Raw genomic sequence first — 24,564 nt, forward strand, 5'->3', positions numbered from 1 at the left:
ACTTTCTCATTTATCAGTTCTCATTTGGAGGAAGTTCCTAAGTTCTCTGGAGGATTTTTCATCTTTTCAGTCTTTAAACTCCACTTCCCTCAAACCCCTCAGGTTGCAAGTTGCTGTAATTATGGTACCTTTGATGAATGAGACAAATTGATGGTAGACAAATATGATAAAATTTAGAAGCAGGCACTTAGTCCACAATACAATTGAATAAACATCATTAACACAGATACACACCAACAACTGGCAGCAAAATATAAAACACAATTTGAAAATTACATAGCAAATATTCTTCCTATTTTTATAGCTACATAACGACTAAGTTATAAAGACTGATTCCCTCGCATATCAGATAGCTCACTACTCACATTCTCTGCACTACACAACAAACACACACAGACCTTAAGCAAGCACATTTCCTTGGTCCTGTGACAAGAGATAACTGTATATTCTGTTTTTTTTGTGCTTTTTCAATATAGCTATGGAGGTATTTACACTGTAAGACTGGGGTTCATTAAATAATCCCTATATAATTCTACTCATAGTCATAGGTGAAGCTTTTATACTGCTACATTTTATGGCCTGTTTTTCCACTCCACATTACTGTACCTGTATGAGCACAGAATGGGCCTACAGACAAAGGAGGGGTACCATGTTGCCGTAGTAACTGTCTCTTCTGGATTGTGCGTGAATCCATCTGCTTCAGCAGGTTCCCATGGTGCTGACTGTAGTGTAACTGAACTTGGACATGGATGCACCCGTTACCATAACATCCTCCTCGTTGTCCCGTAGCCCGTGACGACGATGACGATGACAAGGTGCAGCACAGCAAGAGAAAGTGGCAAGCAGGGCTTTGCGGAAACGTGTATTCATGAAGCAGTAAATAATCGGGTTGACGCAGGCAGAAGTGTAGCACAACAAATGGATAAAAGCGATGGGTGACCCTGAGAGGGCATGTTTTGCAGAGATGTCATCGAAAGCCCGCCAGGTGTTGACACAGTACAGTGGCATCCAGCACAGAAAGAATAGGAAAACAATGATCACCAGCATGCGGATAACTCGCTTCTTGGCCTCCAGCTTGGCCTCAGATGTGTTGCTGCGTGGCCGGTCTGCCTTGAGCGCCTTGCCAGATGCCGCCATGGTGGACATCTCCATCGAGTGAGGCCGCTGGACATTCATGTAACAACCATCACCATCCTCACTTCCAACAGAAACAGTGGCGGTTAGACCATTCTTCACATCTGTATGGGAAAGCAGAATACACGTCTGAATACACGGATGCTTTATCAGCGAATACAATCCAGACTCATTTAGCCTTCTGCTTTTGTTTTGTTTGTTGTATTTTTTCTCACTGCAAAGCATAATTTTTGCAGCATGCCAGTCTATATTCTGTTTACATCTGCTTTCATCCACGCAAGATCATGTGAGGTGGTGCCTTGCTCCCTCTGGCACGATAATCATAATATTATCTTGCAGTGTGTGATGCACCATTATTTTCAAATCTTGCAGTGTGTGCATGTTTGAGATTAGAGAGAAGAATATCCTTAAAATGTTTCAATGATGCAACCCAATTTCAAAATCAATTAGGATTTTAAAACTCCTCTAGTCTTAGCCCGGCTTCAGGGGAAAATCATGGTCATGGTTTTTAAAAAGTCAGTGTTGACTTATGGTTGAAAACAGGAAAGGAACTGCATTTTGCCATGTTAAAGTCCAATGTTTTAATGACCCATTCATCACCTCATTTCCCTTTTTGCTGCCGTTTAAATTACTACGGATGCTGGAGGGCTTTGACACTTGAACATAAACACATAATTTTGGCACACTTGCTTACACGACTGACTCATTTTTCTTGGAAGCCTGTCTGCCTTGTGGTAGAGATGGGATATTATTATACAGCATATGAATGGATAGTATGTTGAATATGTGACAATGAAACAATCTCTGTTCCTGCATGAACTACTACAAGGACCTTTTTTATCATGGGAAATTGTATAAATTTGACAATTTGTGCCACTGGATTTAAAAATATACATTTGATTAGATAAATCGTATGCTGTCCAACATCCAGGTGAAAAAAACTTCAACCAAAGCATCATGTCTCACATTTCTGACATTGGCCCCTTTGTATGATTCATTTTAGTGAATCACAGCTCTTTAAAGAGCAGCTGCTCACCTTAATGGAAATAAGAGTGACTAGCAATTCTTCCACTGCCACAGAAATCCTCCATCAGGGGAAATTGCAATTTATTGATAAAATGTAATAGTTGTGCTCTTACAGAAGTTAGAGTGCTTAGGCAAGTAAATCTAAAAAAGGAACTGGTACTGTAGAGAAAGTAGATACTATTTGATAACCAAACCTGGATTATTGAATTAAATTAAAGAGGCAATGCTGATATCTCTGTGGGAGTTTTTTAATCTTTCTTTTTTTTCAGATTTCCTGTTTGTTTATTTTACCCTACGCTATTCGTCTCTCAAGCTCTTTTTTTTAGAGAACCTCTTTCACTCTGAGACCAAACAGATGGTGATGTCCAGGCCCGCAGCTGCCAGCCAATTCCATCCTCTAATGGAGCACCAGCAAACACACTCCATGCTGTTGTCATCCCAAACACACTCTCATGTGCACACAAAAGGTTACGTTTCACTTAACCTGCACACATTACAGTGATTGTACAGTGCTAATGGAATTGATGTGATTAAACACAAATTCCTCATCATTCACATACACAATGTGAAATAAAGTGTGACGAACATCTGAACCTCGAATGGTAGTGTGATGAAATTCATTTAGAGACACAGAAAACCCAATGTTGACTCTCATTATAGTGAATGGTCTACATTTCTATCTCACCTTTGTAGTCTTCCGACCACTCAAAGCGCTTTACACTACATGCCAACATTTACTCATTCACACACGCATCCATACACTGGTGGCAGAGGCTGCCATGCAAGGTGCCACCCTGCACATCAGGAGGAGTTTCTGTTCATTCACACACACTCACACACAAATGGCACAGCCTTCAGGAGCAAATTGAGGTTCATCATCCTGCCTAAGGATAATTCTGATGTTTTGTTGACCCATGCATTTACCCTGACCTTCTCCCTGCACACACTTTGTATGGATGTATTATAGGAACCAGATACCGATTTTCTAGCTTCAGCATTGTGTGGCTCAGCCCACAGACTTTACATTGGTATGTAGTTCACCTTTGATGCAAACACTGATTTTATGTTCAAAGATTTTTCATCATAAGAAACCTTAGAAGTCTGTTAACAAGTCTATTGAAAGTGTTGAAAGTGATACTTCCTGAATTGCATTGTTGGTTTTTTGATTTCAAAAATCTACCGAGTCGCAGGTCACTGCTGTGAATTTCAATGATCTGCGCCACCTGTACCAGGCCAGAGCTATGTGAAAAGCTGAGGTCTTCTTACTGAACTCTCAGCATCACCTACACAGTGAGTCTTATTTATTTCCATTAGGGCAGAGATTTTAGCATCTAAGCAGTAGCAGTAAAAGATAAAAGGGGTCTTTTATTCCATCAAGTAGCTTTAGGTCTGTTGCTGGCTGCGGTTGCCACAGAAGTGATACTTGTGTTAACCTGTGTACCTTTTTTTGTATTTAATATAGTTTTTACTCATTCCATGCTGTTATATTATTCATTGACTGCTGTTTGTAACCCAGTATGAATTAAAACTTTACCCTACTCTAATATTTTACCTTTTCAACATGTTTTTTTTCCTAGATGTTTTCCATAGTGTACATACCCTCACCAGTAGAGTCTTTTTTGTGGCCCATCTCAAACTGAATTCCTCTATAAAGCTCCCTGGAGATGAGTCCGTAGGCCACAATCATCACCACCCCTGGAATAGCGAACAGCACCAGCAGTAGCAGAATGTACCTAAAAGAAAGAAGATACAACGTTCAAGCATACACCTGGACATTCACAGTAGCACAAGGATAAATGTGCATGCAGGGACCCATGTGGCCTCAGTTTGTACCTCTGATTGCCATTATTATTACCATTACCTTTGAGTGACAGAGGAGAACTTTTTTTTTTTGCAGAAAAAGAAATGGAAAAATACCGAACACAGTTACTGCACTTCTGAAGCTATTTCCAATATCCTAGAAGACTCCTCTAACCATAAGATGACAAAATATTTAGTCTGCTTTTTTTCTGTCTGTTTTTTTTAAACGTTTTTTTTAACCCATTTCTCAATTATGTTATTGTATTTGTTTATACCAATCTCACAGTCTCTCTATTAGTCTATTATTTCTACTGTTGTATATTTTCATACACAAATGCACATTTTTCATGCAAGCAAGCAGATGTGAAATATCCATGTGCCTGTAAGTGGAGGTGCAAAATGTATTTCTTTGAGTCTTTGAGTCTTGTAAAAATACTTTTCCACAATGATAAGTGTTCATAAACAGTATTTTTTTCAAAGGTTGTAGGGTATTTATTCTTCATAAAAACAAGTGCTTAGCTCTGTGACTCAAATACAATAATACTGTAATACATGAAGTAACTTGGCCCAGTATGCATGCACTCATTGAAACACACATAAGCAAGCCTAAGGTCAGTTGAAACATAATTTTCACGTGTGCACAAATACGGAGTTATCTGAAATTAGCCCAAAGCCTGCTCCCAATCTGAAATAAAAACACATTAAAACATTTGCCTGTTCTCTTCATCTGCCCTAATGTTTCCATGAAAACACCCAATGGACAGAAAGCGAGAGCTGTTGAAAACTGTCCCCAGGCCCAAACATGGAAGTAAATGAGATGTTTCAGTGTAGCGTGCCTTGCTGAAAGTACACAGACACACACATCCCTCAGACACAGATGCAGTTCATATAAAGTTTATTTGATACAAACAGAACGATGTCCCAATGGTAAGCACTAAGAGAGTAAAAAAGATGGATGATCTGACGGCAGGTTTCATGTTAAGTTTCAATTTATGGGCTGTTGTTGACTGGCTTACTCTGGAAATTGAAATGATTATGCTCAGGTGAAGACAAGACAAACACCAACTGTATATATCTGGTTACATTACAACACATCAGAAAGAAACTCAACAAGTGCCCCACTGGTGGTTCTGGTGAGAATCATGGTTCAATTGGATTATCTGCAGCTGGAAGCTCTCGTTAAAAGCTGGTGTGGCATTATAAAAAATAAAAAAAATAAAAACAACACTCTAGTTATTTGGACACTGTGTGTATTTGTGTGGTTTGGAGATGCTCACTAATCTCTATTTGTTCTTCAATTGATTTTGTGCTTTTTAATCTGTTAATGAAATGTGTTGAGCACTGAATGGTTTGATAGGACCTTGGTAGGAGGAGCTTTACAGTGCCAAGGTGATGGCCTAAAGTATTCCTGCACAGTTGAGTGGAGTTAATTATATTTCTAACTGTGCAAGTGACTATTTCGATATCAATGTGGCTTTGGATATGTGCAAAATGTCCTCTCTGTTGGTAAAAAATGATTTAATTTTAATGCCCTTAGCATGTGTAGCACATGTGAAGAGCAGCTACAGATATTGCTCCGTCTACACTATAGACTCTACAGTATGTGTCAATATAAGATGCATTCAGGCACGGCATTGGGTGTAGGTCACTGTAGTTACACAGGTAAAATGAAAAAAAATCAAGTCAAAGCAATAAAAACATTTTCGGGTCTGTTTGGTTTACAGATGTATAGCTCTAGTGAAGCGTGAGCTGTTGCTAGGCCTGACAGCTTTATTGATTCAAATATAAATGTTTCTGTTCTGTCAGATGTATGGGATGGACAACTGAAAAAAACACAGCTATCTTTGTAGACACGATGTAAAGAACAGTACAATTCTATGTTAATCAATCCAGCTATTTGCACAGCTCATGTGTCACATGTACTATACCCAAACCATATTTTTAGTATTCAACTGTGTTTTTCTTCCATTTTACATGTCATTGTGTTTTGAGCTCTGAGGTCTTCCCAAACACAGATGAACTACGCTCAACACTGTACCTGAACACTGCCAGTGTCAACACACAAACAGAGCACTGCCTGTTGCTGCCTGTCTGCCAAACATGCTGCTCACACTACACTTTCTGTGTAGACACGGTATAAGACAAAGAAACAATTTCTCATTATAATGAAAAGTTTCTTTTTCTCATGGTCACAGATAAACTTAAGTTACCTTAAACGACACACAAATAAAACACAAACAGACTCACCAGGTCTGCTCTGCCATTGCGAGGGGCCACTTGTGGCGACACTGGTGAGCAGTGGTGTTGTCGGGACGCTGAAAAGACTCCAGGTGACTGATTATTGGATAGGGGATCATGATGATGATGGCCAGCACCCATGTAGCGGCAATCACCCTGTAAGCATGGGAGCGGGTCTGCCACACCCGTGACTTCAGGGGATTACAGATGGCACTGTAGCGCTCAATTGCAATGGCAACCAGGCTAAATGTAGAGATACTCACTGATATGCCTGTAGAAACACAAAACATTATTTAAAAAGTTAGTAAAGTTAGTATAAGCTGCCGTCTTTTCTCAGATATCTTTTATTTGATGAGGGAAAAGTTATTGCCGCTCTGTGCTCTGAATAGAGTTTGGGACCATAACAAAAAATAAGAAAAACATGTTTATTGATGTGCACGTAATATCTACAATCAAAACTGAGAACAAAATGTGCGGCTCTGCTGAGACGTGCTTACAAATGAATATAGTGTGAGGGAGTGAAGAGGGGATGGTTATCTGAGTCTTGTGGCAGAGGAAATCATGTTGGCTTAGGCCCCTGACGTGATCTGCCATCTCCCTCCTGACAGGGCAAGACGGGAAATTACTCTTTACCTCTCTCATCCACATCCTCAGCGAGGATACAAGCTGTGTGTGTGTGTGTGTGTGTGTGTGTGTGTGTGTGCGTGTGTGTATACCCTGCACTATGTTGTCTGTACCTATGAGGGCAGCTTTAGACTAGACCCTGCTTAAGAAAAAAGAAAACAATCAGCCAACAGTCTCTCCCCTGGGGTTGTGCACTTCCACATGGCATCCTGATGATGGTTCTCCATTCAAAGGTCCTGTGTTTTACTTAATACGCCTTTCTATTCAACTGTCAGATGGCTTCTCTTGTTAATTTAATTGTCTCTAACTTCCACATATATTCATTATTAATTGATACTCTCTGATGCTTCTATATTTGTATACATGCAAGTGCAGGAGAGGATGAAAGTGTTCTATTACATCTGTTTCTTTCAAGGATCTGAGGCTGTTTGTTATGTATTACTTTTTTCATCCTCAATGTTAGGAGTTTTTCTTCTCTTAACTCGCTCTCTTTAATTTCCTTATGTACAGTAAAAGTTAGTTGTGGAAAACCAAGAGTATTATCTACTCTTCTCCACTCTATTAAATTATGAAGGCTAGTTTCAGGCCCATCAGCAACCACATTAAAATGCTTCTCTACATGTTAATGCACCAATTACAGAGTTAATGCATCAATTACAGAGTATAAAGTACTATACTTTTACTGGAAGAAATAGTTAATATTTTGGGATACAACACTTATTCATTTTCGTTATGAGAAGACTGGTACCACTCAAATCTTAGTACAGTCAATATTGCTGGATCTAGCTGCGGGGGAACTTAAAGACCAGATGCTGGTTGGAGGATGTTGTTACCTTCTGACAGAGCCAGTCTAGCTGTTACCCTTGTGTCCAGTTTTTATGTTAAGCTGACCAGCTGCTGGCAGTTGAACGTTAATATTTAATGTTCAAACATGAAAGTGGTATCAGTCCTCACATCTATCTCTTGGTAAGAAAGCAAATGTCAAACTATTTCTTTAAGTAAAGGGTCTGTAAGAGGACCTCTTGTCAAAGATAAACATTTCATCTGTTAAAAAAACTTGACTCTTAAATGATTGATAGCACATATGACACACAAAAAAGCAAATTAAGTCTTGGGTTGACGGATACAGAAGACGATTCACTTTTTGATGCAGATAACAACAAGGAAGAAAACTCATTACATAGAAACACAGATTTTCCTTGATGTGAAGAAGGAGAATTACAATGTTTTCAATGAGACTGCAAACATGGAAACACTTACAGATAAGAGAGTAAGGCACAAACAAATCCCACTGAGGTTCCACACCAGTAAACCTCCCACAGCTGGGAAACATAAATGAAAATGGTCTCTAGATGTAATTTTCTTCAATGGAAATCTATACCTTTTGTAAACTGACAGACAGTAGCCACAGGAGGTTGGAGAGCTTGTTAACATCCTTATTGCCACTTGTTTCGATGGTTGTTGCAGTTCAGTAAGTAAAATAAATCAATGTGGAAGCTGCATCTGAATGGAGTAAAATAGTGGGCCTCCCTTTTCATTTTGGATACAATGTCAATCGCTTCTCAAGGCAATGTGGGATAATTAGACTAAAATGTCATTGTGTTGTGTCAGAGGTTTGAAATTAGGCTATTATGGGACCGCAAGTGATGCACGATTGGCCTGCGATGTGAGGTAAAGGGAAAGATTTTTTTTTTTGAAAATGTTTTTAAAATGTACCAGCAATTAGGGCAATCATTGCCTAACAGTGCCAGGGCAATTCAACAAAAAGTGTAATAGAGAAAATTATGTCAATATGAATTAAATTTTTCATTCATAAACTAACAGTGCATTCTTTTAGTTATAAGATCTTATAGTTATGGCAGCCCTAATTATAAGAAAATGTCTCTGGATTTTCTTTTCTTTGATTAATTCTTATAGTTTTCTGTCTGTAACCTGCACACTCTGCAAAACATTAGCTGAACTGTTTGGGCTTATTATTCCTGAATAAATATACAATAAATGCGATTTGACAACTTTAAACTTCCATTGAAACCATTTAATAAAAGGGTTGGTGTGGTGACCATTTACTATGTTGCCTGATAAATGAAAGCCTGGTGATGCCTGAAAGAGGATCAAGGCAACTGCGAATAAATGGCTACATTTTTATATCAAATCAAAGAGTGATATCAATAACACAACATTCTCTAAAGTTTTCAAGGACTTTGAGCTGGCATACATTATTCTGTGTCTTACCAATAATTCTGAACCTTTCCCAACATTTCTTTTCATATATTCACTCAAATTCACATCAATAAACTTACTAGATCAGATGAATAGATCTAAGCCTACTGATTTATTAGATCAGATGTAAATGGAATTTCACAGCAAAATCCAATAAAAAAATTCTAAAGGTCACAGAAAAATGATGATTCCTTACATTATACAGAAGATATTGTGTTCTATCAAAAAAGGATTTCAATAGCCATTGCCACAGTACACCTTAATACTATCATATCAAAATTTTATTGAAACAGTTGTATTTGTCTTCTTCAGACAGATTAGTTGTAAATGTAAAGGGCACCATCTTCAGATATTGACTGGTTTTACCTAATAAAAAAAACAAATCCTCTAAAAGACGCCTTTCCCCTAGGTAAAAATTCTCTGTGACTCATTGAATTACCTGCAACATATATATAGTTTAATCAATCTACTAAAATACCCCCAGTTGTATGATTTATCTTTGTACATTTACTACAAATCTTAAATAAATCAATGAATGTAAGAATATCATTAGATGTATAGTGATATTTAGTTTTGCTTTGTTATTTTAATTTTACTAATTTTATTACAGAACTTTATTCAATTCTTCAGTATTTACATCTATGTGAAAGAAAGTAAAACAACACTTGTACTCCCTTTATGAAAACACGTCGATTAAAATTGGTTGTCATGAATATTTTATGGGCAAATAATGCTTTGAAAAAGGTATCTGACTGAGCAATGTGAATTTTGCAGAGATGTACAGAGGCTTACATATACACAGTAATTTACTGCTCTCTATAGAGTAAACCACTGAGTGACTGTTCTATAGTACATGAGTGGATATGAGGGCGATTTTGGACACAGCACAGGTATTAATACCTGAGTGATGGTAATCTTTTGTTCTACATTGTTTTCTCCTTCAAATTTGATAATGTATTCTGCTTTCTCATCACTTGTCATCCCTGGTTCTTGACACCCTCTAAATTCCCCCCTCCTTCCCTCACTACCCTCCCTTCTCTCACCCATGAGGTAAGACACAATCTTGCACATGGCAGCTCCGAAGATGAAGTCCTTGAGGATGCTCGGGATGAGGGTGAAGGGCATGCAGAAAGCAGCCATCATCAGATCACTGACAGCAAGTGACAGCAGGAAGGTGTTGGTAACGGTGCGCATGCGCTTATTGACCGTCAGCACCACGATGATCAGCAGGTTGCCGAACACACTCAGGAAGAAGATGAGCGAGTAGAGCAGGATCCGAAGTGTGTGGTCCTCATCTAGTAAAAAAAAGACAGCAGCAGAGAATATGTTACAGTGTGAAGACCTTTGTTCTTGTTAACCAATTCATCAGTTCTGTTCTACATAATGATCAATACAACCACGCTGTCTTTATTGATCCAAACAGACCTAATAGTGTTATGTATAACCATGCGTGTGTGTGTGTGTGTGTGTGTGTGTGTGTGTGTGTGTGTGTGTGTGTGTGTGTGTGTGTGTGTCTTGCACATAAGTTATACTACAGCTTGATCAGGAACAGCATGTTGTCATGTTCTTACTGCTGCTCTTTAGTCAGCTTGCAGCTGTGGAGCAGCCCAATGTTTTCCTTAAAAATGATGCAATACTAGACTTTGACATAATCATCATAATCATAACCATAACCATGATCATAATCATGATCATAAAGACTAACATTATGCTAGTAAAACAAAAATTACATCAGCTGTTGGTGACGGACTGCACATCACAGCTACGATAAAATCATGAAATAATAATGAAGGAATTGATGCGTTTTATGGAGGTCAGTATCAAATCAGTATCAAATAATCAAATACCAAATAACAAACACTGAGGAGTCCACATACAGTACTAACACAAACACAATACACACAGTACAGTGTCTCCATCTGTCTATCTGCAGTTTAGCAGTGAAAAATAATGTAATATTCCTGTGACCTGGGAAAATTAGCATTCACCAGTGTCTCCTATGTCTGAAATGTGCATTACATGGTCACCTTTCTTAGATATTGTACCTTTGTACATGTAATATTAACAAGTACAGTAAAAAAAAAAAAAAAGAGTGTTGTGAATTCAGCATGGCTATAGTATGAGAGGAACTTGCTGTTCCTAATACACACATGATGTATATGCCTCAACCTGCTGCTAATTTGTGTCCAACTATGTCTCTGTTGTTACCAGCTGGGGACAGAAAGAGCCTAGTTGTATTGATGTTTCTCCATGTTTATTTTTTTAGAGCCATAAAACGCATCAATTCCTTCAAATGTAAATGGTTTCAAGATCTGACAGTATGCTGAATCACACCTGAAAATGTCTGCCTGACAGCAGGTATTTATTTCTACAAACCTTTTAGATTATTTACTTTATTTATAATTCAAGTGCAATCAAGGGAATTCAACATTTACTTTAACCATTCTCAAAGTAGAGTCCTTCAGTCCTACAGTACAAAATACTGTACAGGACAAAATTACTGGTGCCTGTAGCCCAAAGCCTTTCTGTGCCCTCGGCCATTAGCAGCTTCACTGGATCATATCCTGTAAAGTCCATGTTATCTGCTTTCTCCGTTATCTCCACCTCACCCCCTGCTTAGACATAACACTTTTTAACGGGTTACTTACTGTGTAGGTATACTGAGGATTAGAGGCACCATCCACACCCCATCCGCAGTACACAATTGCATCACACACATAAACCCATACTTCATCGACAGTTGTAGTAGCATGCACAACCAAACACACTCAAGCCTTAATCCCCTGAAAATGCACCACAAACAACTCCTCAAAGACACCTATAAATTACCAACACTAAAAACTAAAGATACACCAAGAGACAGTTCAGTTCCCTGCAAAACACAGGCCAAATTGATTGCTATCTTTGTCTTTCTTATTCTCTTTTCACTCACTGAACTTGATCTTTTTTTTTTTATTTTACCATTTTCCATTTCAGGAGTCCTCTGTGGTTTGCCTTCTCTGCTTCTCCTTCCACTCTCAATTAAAAGTTTACAAAACAGAAAGCAGCAGCAAAGTCAGCCACACAGTTTTATTTGTTAAGAATAGGAGGTAATTTCACCATCACTGATTCTAATTCTAATGTTTTCTAAATGATCAGTACCTTTGAGACCACAAAACGTAACATATTCCCTTGGTCTTTGTCATTTCTGTTGGCTGATTGGCTAGGCTGATTTACACTTACACACTGTAAATTCTGCACAGCTGGCAAGAGTACATAATCTGAACTCCACTCATCTGACTGTGTATCAGAAAGCAGTACAAGGTTGAAGTTGAGCCATAAAAATCTAAATACTGGCACGAAGTTAAAGAACATCAAAGATATGATTTGACTTCTCCTAATGCACATGTTAGATACCTCTGCAGATCACTGCCAGCTCTAAGTGGTCTGCACTATAAGCTCCAAATGGGCAAGGCTTGAAATAGGAGTTAGAGAAATTACAGTGTCTGTGATACTTCTTAACTCAAATCGTGGTGAAACATTCATGTGGTCTATTCAAGCAACTGTAAGCAATGCTAATGGTACAAATGCACTCAATCAGATAGACTTGAGTGTGTATCACGTAAATGTAAAGGTTTGCACTAAGCTTATTTAAATGAGTTCAATCACAATCGTTGTTAGCCATGTAAAGAAAATTACTGAAGGGAAATATAGCAGTAGCATTAATGAGACATGTTGAGACATGAGAGAAAAACACCAGTGGTAACAGGAATGAAAAGTTTTTAAATAGTGTAAGTAAGAATAAATAAAGTCAGCTAAAATGAGTTACACTAGTTATTGTGAAATGGAGCTCATGCACCAACAGCAGTATAAAGTTGATGAAGTAGTTGACTAAAACACACAAGCCTTGTTTCCACTGTCTCTTCAATGACAACTTGCTTCCATTGGAGTGTCCCGCATACTTTGCTGCTACTAGCCCCTCCCATTTGGAGCAGCCCGGCCCCAAAACACTTGAAAGGCAACAATCGGCACTCCTTACATGAGAGGTCCTGGCTCCATGAGAGTATGTGGTTCATATATGATGAGTGGAGCCAAGTTGATTTAATGCTGTTGCGTCCACTCAGCCATTGTGAAATGTTTTAGTATCACTTGTAGGTTTAGTGATGGATTCAGGCTACGCTTGGTCAGCAAAAGTCAGTAAGTCAGACTCTCTCTGTCTCTCAGACACAGATACACACACACGCACACACACACACACACACACACACACACACACACACACACACACACACACACACACACACACACACACACACACACACACACACACACACACACACACACACACACACACACACACATACACACAGTGTTCCCATCTAATGACATGTAGCTCCACCATCTGTCTCACATACTCACTATGCAAATATAAAGCAGCATCCTCCAATATGGGGGGAACTGTTCTGCAGACAGAACACCGGGGTTTCTTCATAATCAAAGAAATGGCAGCAACTAAAAGTGTTTCATTAGATGATAGTGCATTCAAGAGAATAATGAAAATGTGCAGCCTGTTGATTGGTGAGAGAAATGAACCAACTCTGCTTAAATAATGTCTCTCTCTCTCCTTCCTAATATTATACTGGCTTCTGTCTAATCGAAGCCAATTAGCTTTCCTGTGTTAGCTGGCTGTGTGGGAAACACTGATAACTCCCTCAGCACATTTACCAGTTTCTTCAGGCAGGTATTTCCAATAGCTGCTCATGAACAGAACAGAAACATTCGTATTACTCACCCCACTCAGATTATTATTTCTGTTTCATAAAGTATAGCACTCTTATATTGTGGTCTTTTGTATCACGGCCTCACTAGACTGATTAATACAGATGTACGAGAAAACATGACTGTTAAATCCTGAAATTAATATTTTTGGCATATGACCCATGTTTGACCTGTTGTTAGACACACAGATGGGTCTGCAGTTTCTCTACAGGCTTTTATAGTGAGCGTACTTAAGCAGGATGCAGTTCATCATCTAGTACTTCTTGTAAATATTTCTTAAAGAGACAAACTAATCTGGGTGGTGAACATTTATAGTGATAGTATAAATATCATTAGTGTGCAGCTAGTATCGGTATTTGATCAATTTGAAAATATGTATATCTGTATCATATCTGTATGTAGATGCAAGTGTTTTGATTTCCATCTAAATTGTTTACCACTGTTACAGGAGAAGCAAGTGGTGTCTCGTGTTTAAGTGGAAGACATAAATAATAACTGTTTTCTCAAAATACACACACACACACACACCGAACACACACACACACACACACACACACACGGGTCATTTCAGAATTGCGGGTACATTTCAAGTTATACTTTCAAGAATACTTTAAATTTAACACTTCCAGCATTTGCCAAGCTTAAACATGTAAGATTTCAAATATTTAATCTGAAAATCATCGTACTAACAGTAACATCAGTCAACTCTGTTACAGACAAATTAGGGTAGATATTTATAGTACTGAAATGTAATACATTTTAAAACTATGTCTTCCCTAAGAGAAATTTTGTCTTTACATCCACTAATTCAACTTTAAGTTTTCTAAAATAAAGACTTTTTTTCAGGAGTAAAAACATTGACACATTTAATTGGAAAGTTGCCATTACAGTTTGCATTTTCTCTAAATATAGCTCCAAAAGTGAATGAAATGCACGGAGAATGTTAGTTATGATACAACTTCTGGTTAATTTGTCAACAATAAAACATATTTAATGATCATTTTTTGAAACAAAACTTCAAAGAAACAGAGTTGACGGTGATGTGAACAGAGTTGACATGAATAACAGAGTTGACAAACCATGCGTAAAAGACCAAAAACAGTAACATTTACAAGCATAGTTTTCTGAAAAGTCAATGTGAATCAAACACTCATGAGATGTCATACTTTTCTTGAGCTCACGGTAGTGGTTGTATTGTGTTTTAATGTTGAATTGATGCCTTGTGAAGACTCTCAGCTGTTTCTGGAACATTTCAATCATATCTCCTAGAGAACTCTCCATCATCTTTTTCACAGTCATTCGGACTGGTTGTGATTCTTTCTGACTTTCTTTTCATTTTCTTTGTTTTTCTTCCTCCTTTCTCCCAGTTCAGTTGTCCACTGAACAAATCTTACTGGAGCCTCAGCATCATAGTCATGGTTGAGGTGATAGACATTGCTTCTGCATTTTGGACATTCGTCGTACATGCATTCTTTGCTTGCAGGATCACAGCATATTGAGTCGGCAATGACTTCCAAGTCAGTCGTCTCAAGAAGTTGAAGTGTATGAAGCCTCTGCACAAGGAAGGATAAGTTTTCATGCACTTTACATAGACAGGTTTCTCTGTCAGATACGGATGGATGAACAACCCAAAAAGGACACATGCATCAGAAAAGTGTGTATGACAGCTGAATTGATGGACATTCAAGAAGAAATTTACGATGAAGATTTTTTAAGGTGTCATTTAGAAATCTTTTCTGCATTTTTACTTTACTCCTAGTTATGGTTTGTTTTTTTCCCGCAGTTAAGCGGCTGACATCATCTCTTATGAAAAATTCCTGTACCTCCTTTTGGAGCTTGCTTTGAGATGATTGGTATTTTCGTCTTTGAAAAGTCAGTCCACTTTTTGTCTGACCACATCGCTTTCTTGAAAAACCAAGTACAGTCTGTGTTGTTTTCTGTAGTTTGTAATGTTTAATGATCTTTCCTGACACAATTCGTGATATCATCTGACGCATTCTCTCGTCTTTAGTGTCTTTTTATTTTTGTCTGATATTACTCGTCAATGCATGATGAAAAAGGAGAGTTCTTTGAATCTCTACAGGGACTCTATGTCTTCCTATCTGTTTTCGTGTTTTTGAGCGAGGGGATTCAGTCACACGTGACAGTCTCTGGAGGCGTTTCTGGTATTTTTGGACAGCAGTCGTTTGTTTTTTCAGCAAAGTCTTTAACCTTTGTGTCGTGTTTGTTTCTCCCCCCCTTACTTTGGTGCTCCCGGTCAAATTTGACCGGCCTGTTTTAACTGCCCTTACATTAACACAAAAACCATTGATCGTCACCAAATTGTATTTAACTCCCTTTTAACCTGTAAACAATGTCTCAGACTACTGGTTACATGAATAACTGCAGTGAATAGACACAGAAATTGAAAGTTGTATTCCAAAATTAACATTTATTGTAGAAAAATCAAAACAGAGACCAAATTCACAGAACATCAGAACATCAACATGAACACAGTGTGTATGTGTGTAGGTGTGTTTGTGTGTGCGTGTGGTGGTGGTGGTGGATTTGCGGTTGTGTACTATCTGATGAATGAACACAATCTAGGGTCACCCATTCATTTCCTATGGCGGTCATTTTTGACCGGGAACACCACAGGTGTTACAAAGTTGACTAAACAACTCAAAATTCAATGAAAGTAGTGATCAGCAATTCTATATGTTCAAATGCCTAGTGTGGAGGATATCATAAGTCCTTGAGACAATAAAATGTAAAACACAATATTTATGATTGATCGAAATGGAAATCAGTCAGATTTGACCCGAACACGACAGGAAGGTTAATCTTTCAATTTCTCTGTATAATTTGGAGTTCTCCCGTTTTATTCTTTTCCTTCCTGACCGCCTTTGTCTGAAATGATAAAAATAAATTGCTTACAAATTACATAGCCTGCCATTATTTTTTATATTAATGAGTTTTTAAAGAAATTAATATTTATTAATATTATTTTATCATATATTACATACTATCATGTTAACCGTTACTAATAATCAAAGAACTACACTTCTCACTGTATCTATAACTTTGCCTACTGAACTGTAATTATAGACTCATTGATCTATGCAGGCACCTAACCATTCACAAATCTAACCTGGATGTCTGTGGTTCAGGGTCTGGTTCAGGACTTGGTGGTGGTGTTTCAAAAGTTCTCTGCCTTCCTGCTCTGCACCTCTGCTGAGCCTCTCTCCAATACCTCTGCTTATGCCTCTGCTCCCTTTCACTCAGATTAGCCACTGTGCTGGTTAACCCTGCATTTCTCCTTTTCTTCCATCTCTCCCTGTCTTTTTCCAAGTTTGCTGCCCTCCTTATAGGGTCAGCATTTCGCTGTGCCCTATACTGCCGTTGCCTTTCTGCTGCTGACACCTTCATCTTCTCCTACCTAGAACAAAAATAATAACATTTTCCTGACCTGGAAAGCAATATCAGAAATCTTACCTTTACAATAAAACTACCTAGAACCCACAATAAATGTATAAACTAAAACAAAATGCTTAGAAGTGATTGGGAACATCTGACTCTGTTAGTCACCGTCAACTCTGTTATCATCAAAATCTTGACACATGTAACAGAGTTGACGATAACAGAGTTGACATTTTCAACCATTTTGTGCCTTAACTCCAAGTGCTAGCTTAAAACCAGATACCACATGTCATGAATAAAACTATAATTTTATGAATTTTCATCATATAATTGTTTTAAAAAAAATGACGGACAGATTCACTAGAATATCATAGTAACAGATTTGACATATAATTAATCTACTGCTGGTGTATTCTCAACATTTTGTACAAATTAATGAGAGAGAAAGTTTAACATACATTAGTTCCCTCCAAATCTTTTCTGCAAGAGGAAGTGACATCACTGGGTACAAGTCACATGTTTTTATTTGAATGCTGTAGGTTTTTTTAATGTGTTTTGTAACAGAGATAACAGAGTTGACCTGTTGATAGGGACAGATAAAAAATATATATTTTTAATGTTGAAATCCTGTGTATTACAGAAAATAAATACTCTGTGCAATTGATTGTATGAGTATTTATAGGATTAGCACAAAAAACTGTGAATTATACTTAATAATTTCATGTTAATTCAAGTTGAACGTGTGAATAACGAGCTGAAGACAATTGGTGGGGTGGGAATCATTTAATGAATATTTTACATATAAAATGTGCCCAAAATACACACCTAACATTATTATTGGTGAACATTCAATATAATTAGCAATCATATTCAAAACAGATCCAGGAAAGATTTTTCTAGGGGGAAATAACCAAAGTTTTTTCTAGGAGACGCGAAATGTACCCACAATTCTGAAATGACACACACACACACACACACACACACACACACACACACACACACACACACAACACACACACACACTGAAAAAACTAAGTGATACACACCCAAGGATGTCTAAAGCTGCTACGATCAACTTGTTTATATTACAACAGATGAATGAATGAATTAAAACAATGTGAAAGACTCGGCTCATAGCAACAAACCCGCAGAGAATTATCACCAACTGTGCCATCCCCTCACCTCTACAGAGATTTTTTAGCATCTTCTGGCTTTTTGTTTTGGGTGGCTGTTTTGGTTCGCTCTTATTAGCATATTTTTTAGACACAGCTATTTTCAGCTAATGAAAACTGTACACCACCTGCTCAGCACTTAACAGCAGGCAGACACAATTAGCAACTAGCAGGTGAAAGTATTGGAGCATTTAGCGGCTGAAGAGTCAGATATTTCCTTCAGGAGTTGGTGGAGACCAAAACAGAGCTAGAAGGAAGGTCAGTATTGGACCAACATTCCACATAAGCACATTTACAAATGAATGCTAGACTTGACACTCAATTGCTGTGTGTGTGTGTGTGTGTGTGTGTGTGTGTGTGTGTGTGTGTGTGTGTGTGTGTGTGTGTGTGTGTGTGTTGTGTGTGTGTGTGTGTGTGTGTGTGTGTGTGTGCAGTGCCCATATCTGACCATTGGCTTTTGCACACAGTCTCCCCCCCCCCCCCCCCCCCCCCCCCCCCCCCCCCAGATATGTTATTTGTCCCTGTAGGAATATTATACAAATATTATACAGCGCCTGACAGGACACGCTATTGTAAGCAAACTACAGCTTTGTATTTTTTTCACTGTATGACAGTAGTTGTTGATAATATTTCTGGTCAACATACTGCTTCCTTCAACAAACTGAGCCAGCAGGTTATAAAGTCTATTTAATATGATTTATCACTCATGTCCTCTTCTTTTTATAGTTGTAAAATTGCTCATTTTTACAAACACACAGTCCAGATCAGGTCAGCTGTTAAGATGAATTTGTCCTGAATAATACCATGCATCTGCTGCCCCTGTTGTGACAGAAAGGAATTGGACATTATCAGACACGCATTTCACTTTGAGGCTGATTGTCCTCACATAATTGGTTAAATAAACCATTGTAAGAAAATACTAATTTGACAGTGTTTGACAATGGAGCGCAAATGTTTCCCTTTGGAGACTGATGGATCTTTAATTTGAAGATTTACCAAAAAAAAGTGATCACGGGTCATGATATTAGTCACTGATATGACTGGTACAGGAGCAATGTGCATGCGTCTGGTGTGTGTGTGTGTGTGTGTGTGTGTGTGTGTGTGTGTGTGTGTGTGTGTGTGTGTGTGTGTGTGTGTGTGTTTGTGTGTGTGTGTGTGTGTGTGTGTGCAGTGCCCATATCTGACCATTGGCTTTTGCACACAGTCTTCTCACTGTTTACAGACTAGAGGCATTGTGAGCATGGTATGTATGGGACAAAATTACTCTGTAGCATCTTCCAAAGGTTTTCTGCTTGTTATTATGTGAAATCATTTTGACAGGTCAGACAAACAAAAAACAAATCACTTACTCGGTTTATATGCCATTTGTATCTTACTAGAGTCAACTAAATATCTATCTCAGTAATGTATTTATGTTTTGATATGTCACATACATACCGAATGATGTATAATGCATGTTACAAATATTCACAGTTTAGTTCAAATGTGTAAATGCAGACTTCATTAGAAACTTTTCGCCGTTTTGTGTAACATGAGTTGCAATACATTATTACTATTATTTTACACACAATTAAAGACTTAGATGTGAAAGGCTGTTATAAGATATGTAGTGAAATGGTAATGAGGTTTGTATTCCATTTTTTTATTCCAACCATGAATGTTTAAGGCTTCATCTGTTTTTCTCATTCAGTAAATCAGACATCATATTGACTATGAATTACCTTCCCCCTCTCTCTGTCAAATACATATGCAGCATGTGTCACTTCCTATCCCAGTTGGCCCTGGTGTTACTGCACCTATCATGGAAAAGCCTTTTCTACTCCTGTAATACTGATGTATTGGTAAATGTCACAGCTAGTGGCTAATCCAGCCCGGTAAATGTCAGCTGCGGTGAGCCTTGCCACTAAGCCAACTGCACTCTAGAACATTTGATGAAGGCACTGAATGCAACTGCTTTCTGTTGACAGACTACAATGCGCGATCAGCGGGGGCCTCTGGTCACGCTGATTGGCGCACAGTACAGGCATTTATTAAACACCTCAGCTCTCAACAGGCAGAGTGAGACGACAGGGTGTGAGCGAGATAGTAAAATATCCACAAACAGCAGAGGTGGGGGCAGATGGTGGGGACATGAAAATCAGCGGATGGTATTCCCTTTTTTTTTTTTGGAAAGTCAGCTATGCGAAAGTGACTAATAACCCTGCTTTTTGTTGCTGTCATCAACGTCTCCAAAATATTGCCATCCTACTGTTGTATGACGAATTGCACTGCAATCAACCAGCATCCTAGATAACTCAAACACATTTTTATTGACTCTAGAAATAGATTCTCACTCACCTGCAGTATACAAGGTGTGACTGGCATCCTGTAAAGCCACTTTAACCCACATCAACACTAGAGCAGGGGTGTCAAGTCATGTGCAGTAGAGCACTCGTATGCAGTCTGCAAGTTATTGTTCCAAATCAAAGACACCTGAGCTGCATTCAGTGTGAGAACATTACATGCAGTCCAGGTTTTTCCTTGCTTTGAGATGTGTTTGTTCCTGTTTGTTGGATTTGTCAAGGGGTGGTTGCCACTATTCATGAAAAATCTCTCAAAGCAGCAAAGCATTTAAACACTGAAATGTTTACATGGGCTGCACGCCACCTGTCTGTAATCCCACCTTTCTGTTATTTAACTAATTGTAGTTTCACATCCTAAGCCTGGTGAAACTTTTAATGTCAGGCTAATTACTCCAATTCAGCAACGCTCCTGCAGAGCCACAGAAAACATTATTCAACAGTTTTCACTGACTTAAAGACTTGTAAACTGATCTTGGTGTATAGAAATGTGTGGGGTTCCCTTTAAACAAACATTTTGCTGTTTTCAACTTGATGAGCTGCACACATTGTCCACCATAGCAACTATCACCCATAGCACATTCAATACATTGTGGCAGACCTGAACATTAGGGGAGAACGGGGTTCGTTGTCACTCGGGTTGGTTGTCACATTCATCAGATCTCGGTCCCTAGAGGGCACTGTTAAAACGTTTTGGTACTGAAAGTTTCAGAATATAGTTGAGCTGTTACTTCAGAGGTAATTGCTGGAGTAAACTGTTTTTCATGTGAAAATGTAAATATCCAACTCTTCAGTGTTTCTCTTCTAGGCTTTTACACAAGTAGTTTATAATAAAACAATAATTACCATTAAAAAGTGTGAAGAGAGAGCGATAGGTAGGTAGGTTTTTTTTCTTAGCTACGCCAAAACATGTGATTGTTAGCTTTGTTGGTATCAAAAAATCCCAGTTGGGGATGCTTGTCACATTCTCTTCGGGGTTGGTTGTCACATATTGGCATATACATATATAGTGTGTGATAAATCTAGTTCTTTCTTTCTTTTAACATAGCAAAATGACCAGGAACTTTGTCAGGAAGACAAACAAGAGCCAGACTCCTCCAGATGTAAAACTCAACAGTCAGAGAGATGAAAATGTGCAATATTGTTATCTAAAGACAAAAAATGCACTTATAGAAATGATTTGTCCTGTTTATGTTCTCTTGGGGCAGGAGATGTGTTAGGTTGTTTTACTTCCATGAAACTAAACATTTTAAATATTTTGTTAGACTGTCAGCATTTTTTATTTTTCTCCATTACAATAACACAGGGACAACCAACCCCACGGTGGGGACGATTATCACAAGCGCACAATACATATTTGACGGTCCATATCTTTAGAACAGATGAAGGAGAGTAAGACCACTCTATTCCTACCTGACACTTTAGGCTTCAATTACAAATTAAAAGGGAATCTATTCAGTATACACTTTATGAGGAATTCAAAGGAAAGTAAAAAGTGACTACCAACCCTGTTCTCCCCTACTCAGGTAATTTCACTGTCAGCCAGAGAGGAAAAATGAATTGGTTAAATCCCCTTGGTAAGAGCAACAACCTGTCTGCTGTGAGAAGTCTGTGGCTTATTGTTTTGACATCTTCAGTCTGGAAAAAAATGAGTGCGACAGAATCTGACTGTGACACAACTCAATCTGCTTCATAAGTACAGAGTGTCAAAGCGATGGACAGAGGAGAGGAGATGAGGACAAATCAGCGAATGTAATGGAGAAGTTTCTGGGGTGAAGGAGGGAGTAATAAAGGTGACAGCTGCTGTAGGGTCTGATGTCCTCATTCTTCTCGTCAGAAGATGGGTGTGTGGTCTTTTTCGAAGATATGGTGGGAACAATAAATACAGAGAAATAATGCCATGAAAAGTCTAGTTGGAAGGAAGCAATAATCTGTGAGTGAAACAGCATGTGGAGCATTATTATTAGTTAATAGTGCAGAATAAAACTGCTTTAACTTCCAATTTAAATATGCTGCTGCAGTTCTATGCAGACACGAGACACGTCGCTCTTTATCTGTGTTTGTCCTGAGTGGCTTTTTCATTTTCAGTGCACCAATTTAGCCCAGTATAATGGGTCATACTCATGCCTACAGGGTGCTTGAAATTACTAATCACAGACATTTGTAGATGTTGTCCGGTAAGGAGTGACTGAAATCATTCTGAATATAATGTAGTATTTGTGAACTGGTTGTGTGAACACTCACCATGATAATGTTCAGTCTCTGTAGAGCCTGTTACACACATGCATCCCCACACACCTCATGAACACACATGGAAACACTGACAAACAACTGTAAAGGGATGAACGTGTTGATGAGTAGGGTTGATTGATAAAGTAGCATGTGGAGACACGACTGAGATATGGAGTGCTGACACACATGTTCTGTCTTGTTCACACATTTGCCTCAGAGGGCTTTTGAAAACTGCACCATATGCAGCCCGCTCCATCCTCAGACCCTCAATTTGCATGAAATGCTTTGAAATGTTCGGAAACCAGAAATAAATATTAAAAATAAAATCAGCAGATTGCAACAGCATGACCATGACATGGTCCAAATATGACACCATTTTAATGGATAAATTCTGGCTGTCTGGCTTAAAATAAAGAAAACCACAACACAGCTTTCTGTTGAAAAGAAAGGTCGATGCATCAGGATATCATAAACCAAGTGAATGATTAAAACCTGATCTGCTCTATATTAACATAAATTGCAATGGTGTAAACCACTTAGTTTATTGCCCTCAGTAAAGTTATTCAACTGTATAAGCCTTTAATTATGATTAATGACTGGGAAATTAAGAGAAAATTAAGAGATTAAAACCATATAATAGAGGGAAAAACATAAATAGTCAGTTTATTTTGCTTTCAGTTTAGAGTTTACATACCAAAAATAATTGGGCATTTGTATTTCAAAGGAATGCTACAATTAACCAGCTGGAGGTCAAGTAATTCAGGTTTATTTGTAACGTCACAAAGTGTTTCACAGTAAAAAGCAACATACAAAATGAGGATATAGTTGCAACTTTGAATGAACCTCTACTTGATATAATAAATGCCCCTCACCTCTCTGTCTCACACGCTGAGGGATGAGAATTGTGGACGTGTTGCTGCAGGTGATGTTTGATGTCCCCATGCTCCCGTTAACGGCTCCTTTTTGCTGCGCAAAAGTCTGCGCTCCGAAGCACTCGGAAGATGTCTCATTTTGCGCATAAAAATCCATGTCTTTGATTTATGTTGTCACTGATGTTACAAAAAGTTCAAATCAGACCTTCTGTCAGTTTTAATCTGAGCAGCCAAAGTGGTAAAATAACAGAACTTTGCATCTATAGTCCATCATGCGAAGGAGGCAATGTATCGCTTCCCAACCTCCAAAACGAAAAAACAGTAGTTGGCTTATTTAGTCGTTAATTGTGTCACCTTTACTCCAGATGTGTGTCTTTCTGTGGCATCAAACGCGTTAATGAAGGGTTGGTGCGCGCCTTTGAGAGGAGGAGTGCGGCGCACTGCTGCGCCTTTGCCAAGTGAACCGCATGGAGAGAGCGAGTGAGCGCAGAGTGGAGAGGGCGAAAGTCATATAGGGTGAGAGAGAGAGAGAGAGAGAGAGAGAGAGAGAGAGAGAGAGAGAGAGAGAGAGAGAGAGAGAGAGAGAGAGAGAGAGAGAGAGAGAGAGAGAGAGAGAGAGAGAGAGAGAGAGAGAGAGAGAGGTGGACAACGACACAACTGTGTGGCATATTTTCCTTGCTTTTTTGGGTGACAGCATCACAACAATCTGCCATGTTATCTGATTCCAAACTATCATCTATTGTGATAGAC

General features: G+C 38.5%; 1 protein-coding gene across 1 annotated transcript; it reads right to left on the bottom strand.

Annotated features, from left to right (window-relative positions):
* Positions 1-699: 699 nt before the first annotated feature.
* Positions 700-23,971, bottom strand: cckbrb (cholecystokinin B receptor b). Its single transcript, XM_062432110.1, has 5 exons — positions 23,815-23,971; positions 10,086-10,337; positions 6,208-6,469; positions 3,766-3,893; positions 700-1,238 (listed from the first exon to the last, which is right to left on the bottom strand). The coding sequence occupies exons 1-5, from the start codon at positions 23,969-23,971 to the stop codon at positions 700-702; spliced, it is 1,338 nt and encodes a 445-aa protein (XP_062288094.1).
* Positions 23,972-24,564: the final 593 nt, after the last annotated feature.

The sequence above is a fragment of the Scomber scombrus genome, chromosome 13 (genome assembly GCF_963691925.1).
Source record: "Scomber scombrus chromosome 13, fScoSco1.1, whole genome shotgun sequence".
Lineage (NCBI taxonomy): Eukaryota > Metazoa > Chordata > Actinopteri > Scombriformes > Scombridae > Scomber > Scomber scombrus.

Excerpts from the sequence above, each read along its gene's own strand:
- cckbrb (XM_062432110.1), bottom strand. The coding sequence starts at position 23,971 with ATGGATTTTTATGCGCAAAATGAGACATCTTCCGAGTGCTTCGGAGCG. Across the intron at positions 6,470-10,085 it reads GATTGTGTCTTACCTCATGG|GCATATCAGTGAGTATCTCT; the intron begins GTGAGAGAAGGG and ends GTGTTTCTACAG. Across the intron at positions 3,894-6,207 it reads GCAATGGCAGAGCAGACCTG|GTACATTCTGCTACTGCTGG; the intron begins GTGAGTCTGTTT and ends TCTTTCTTTTAG.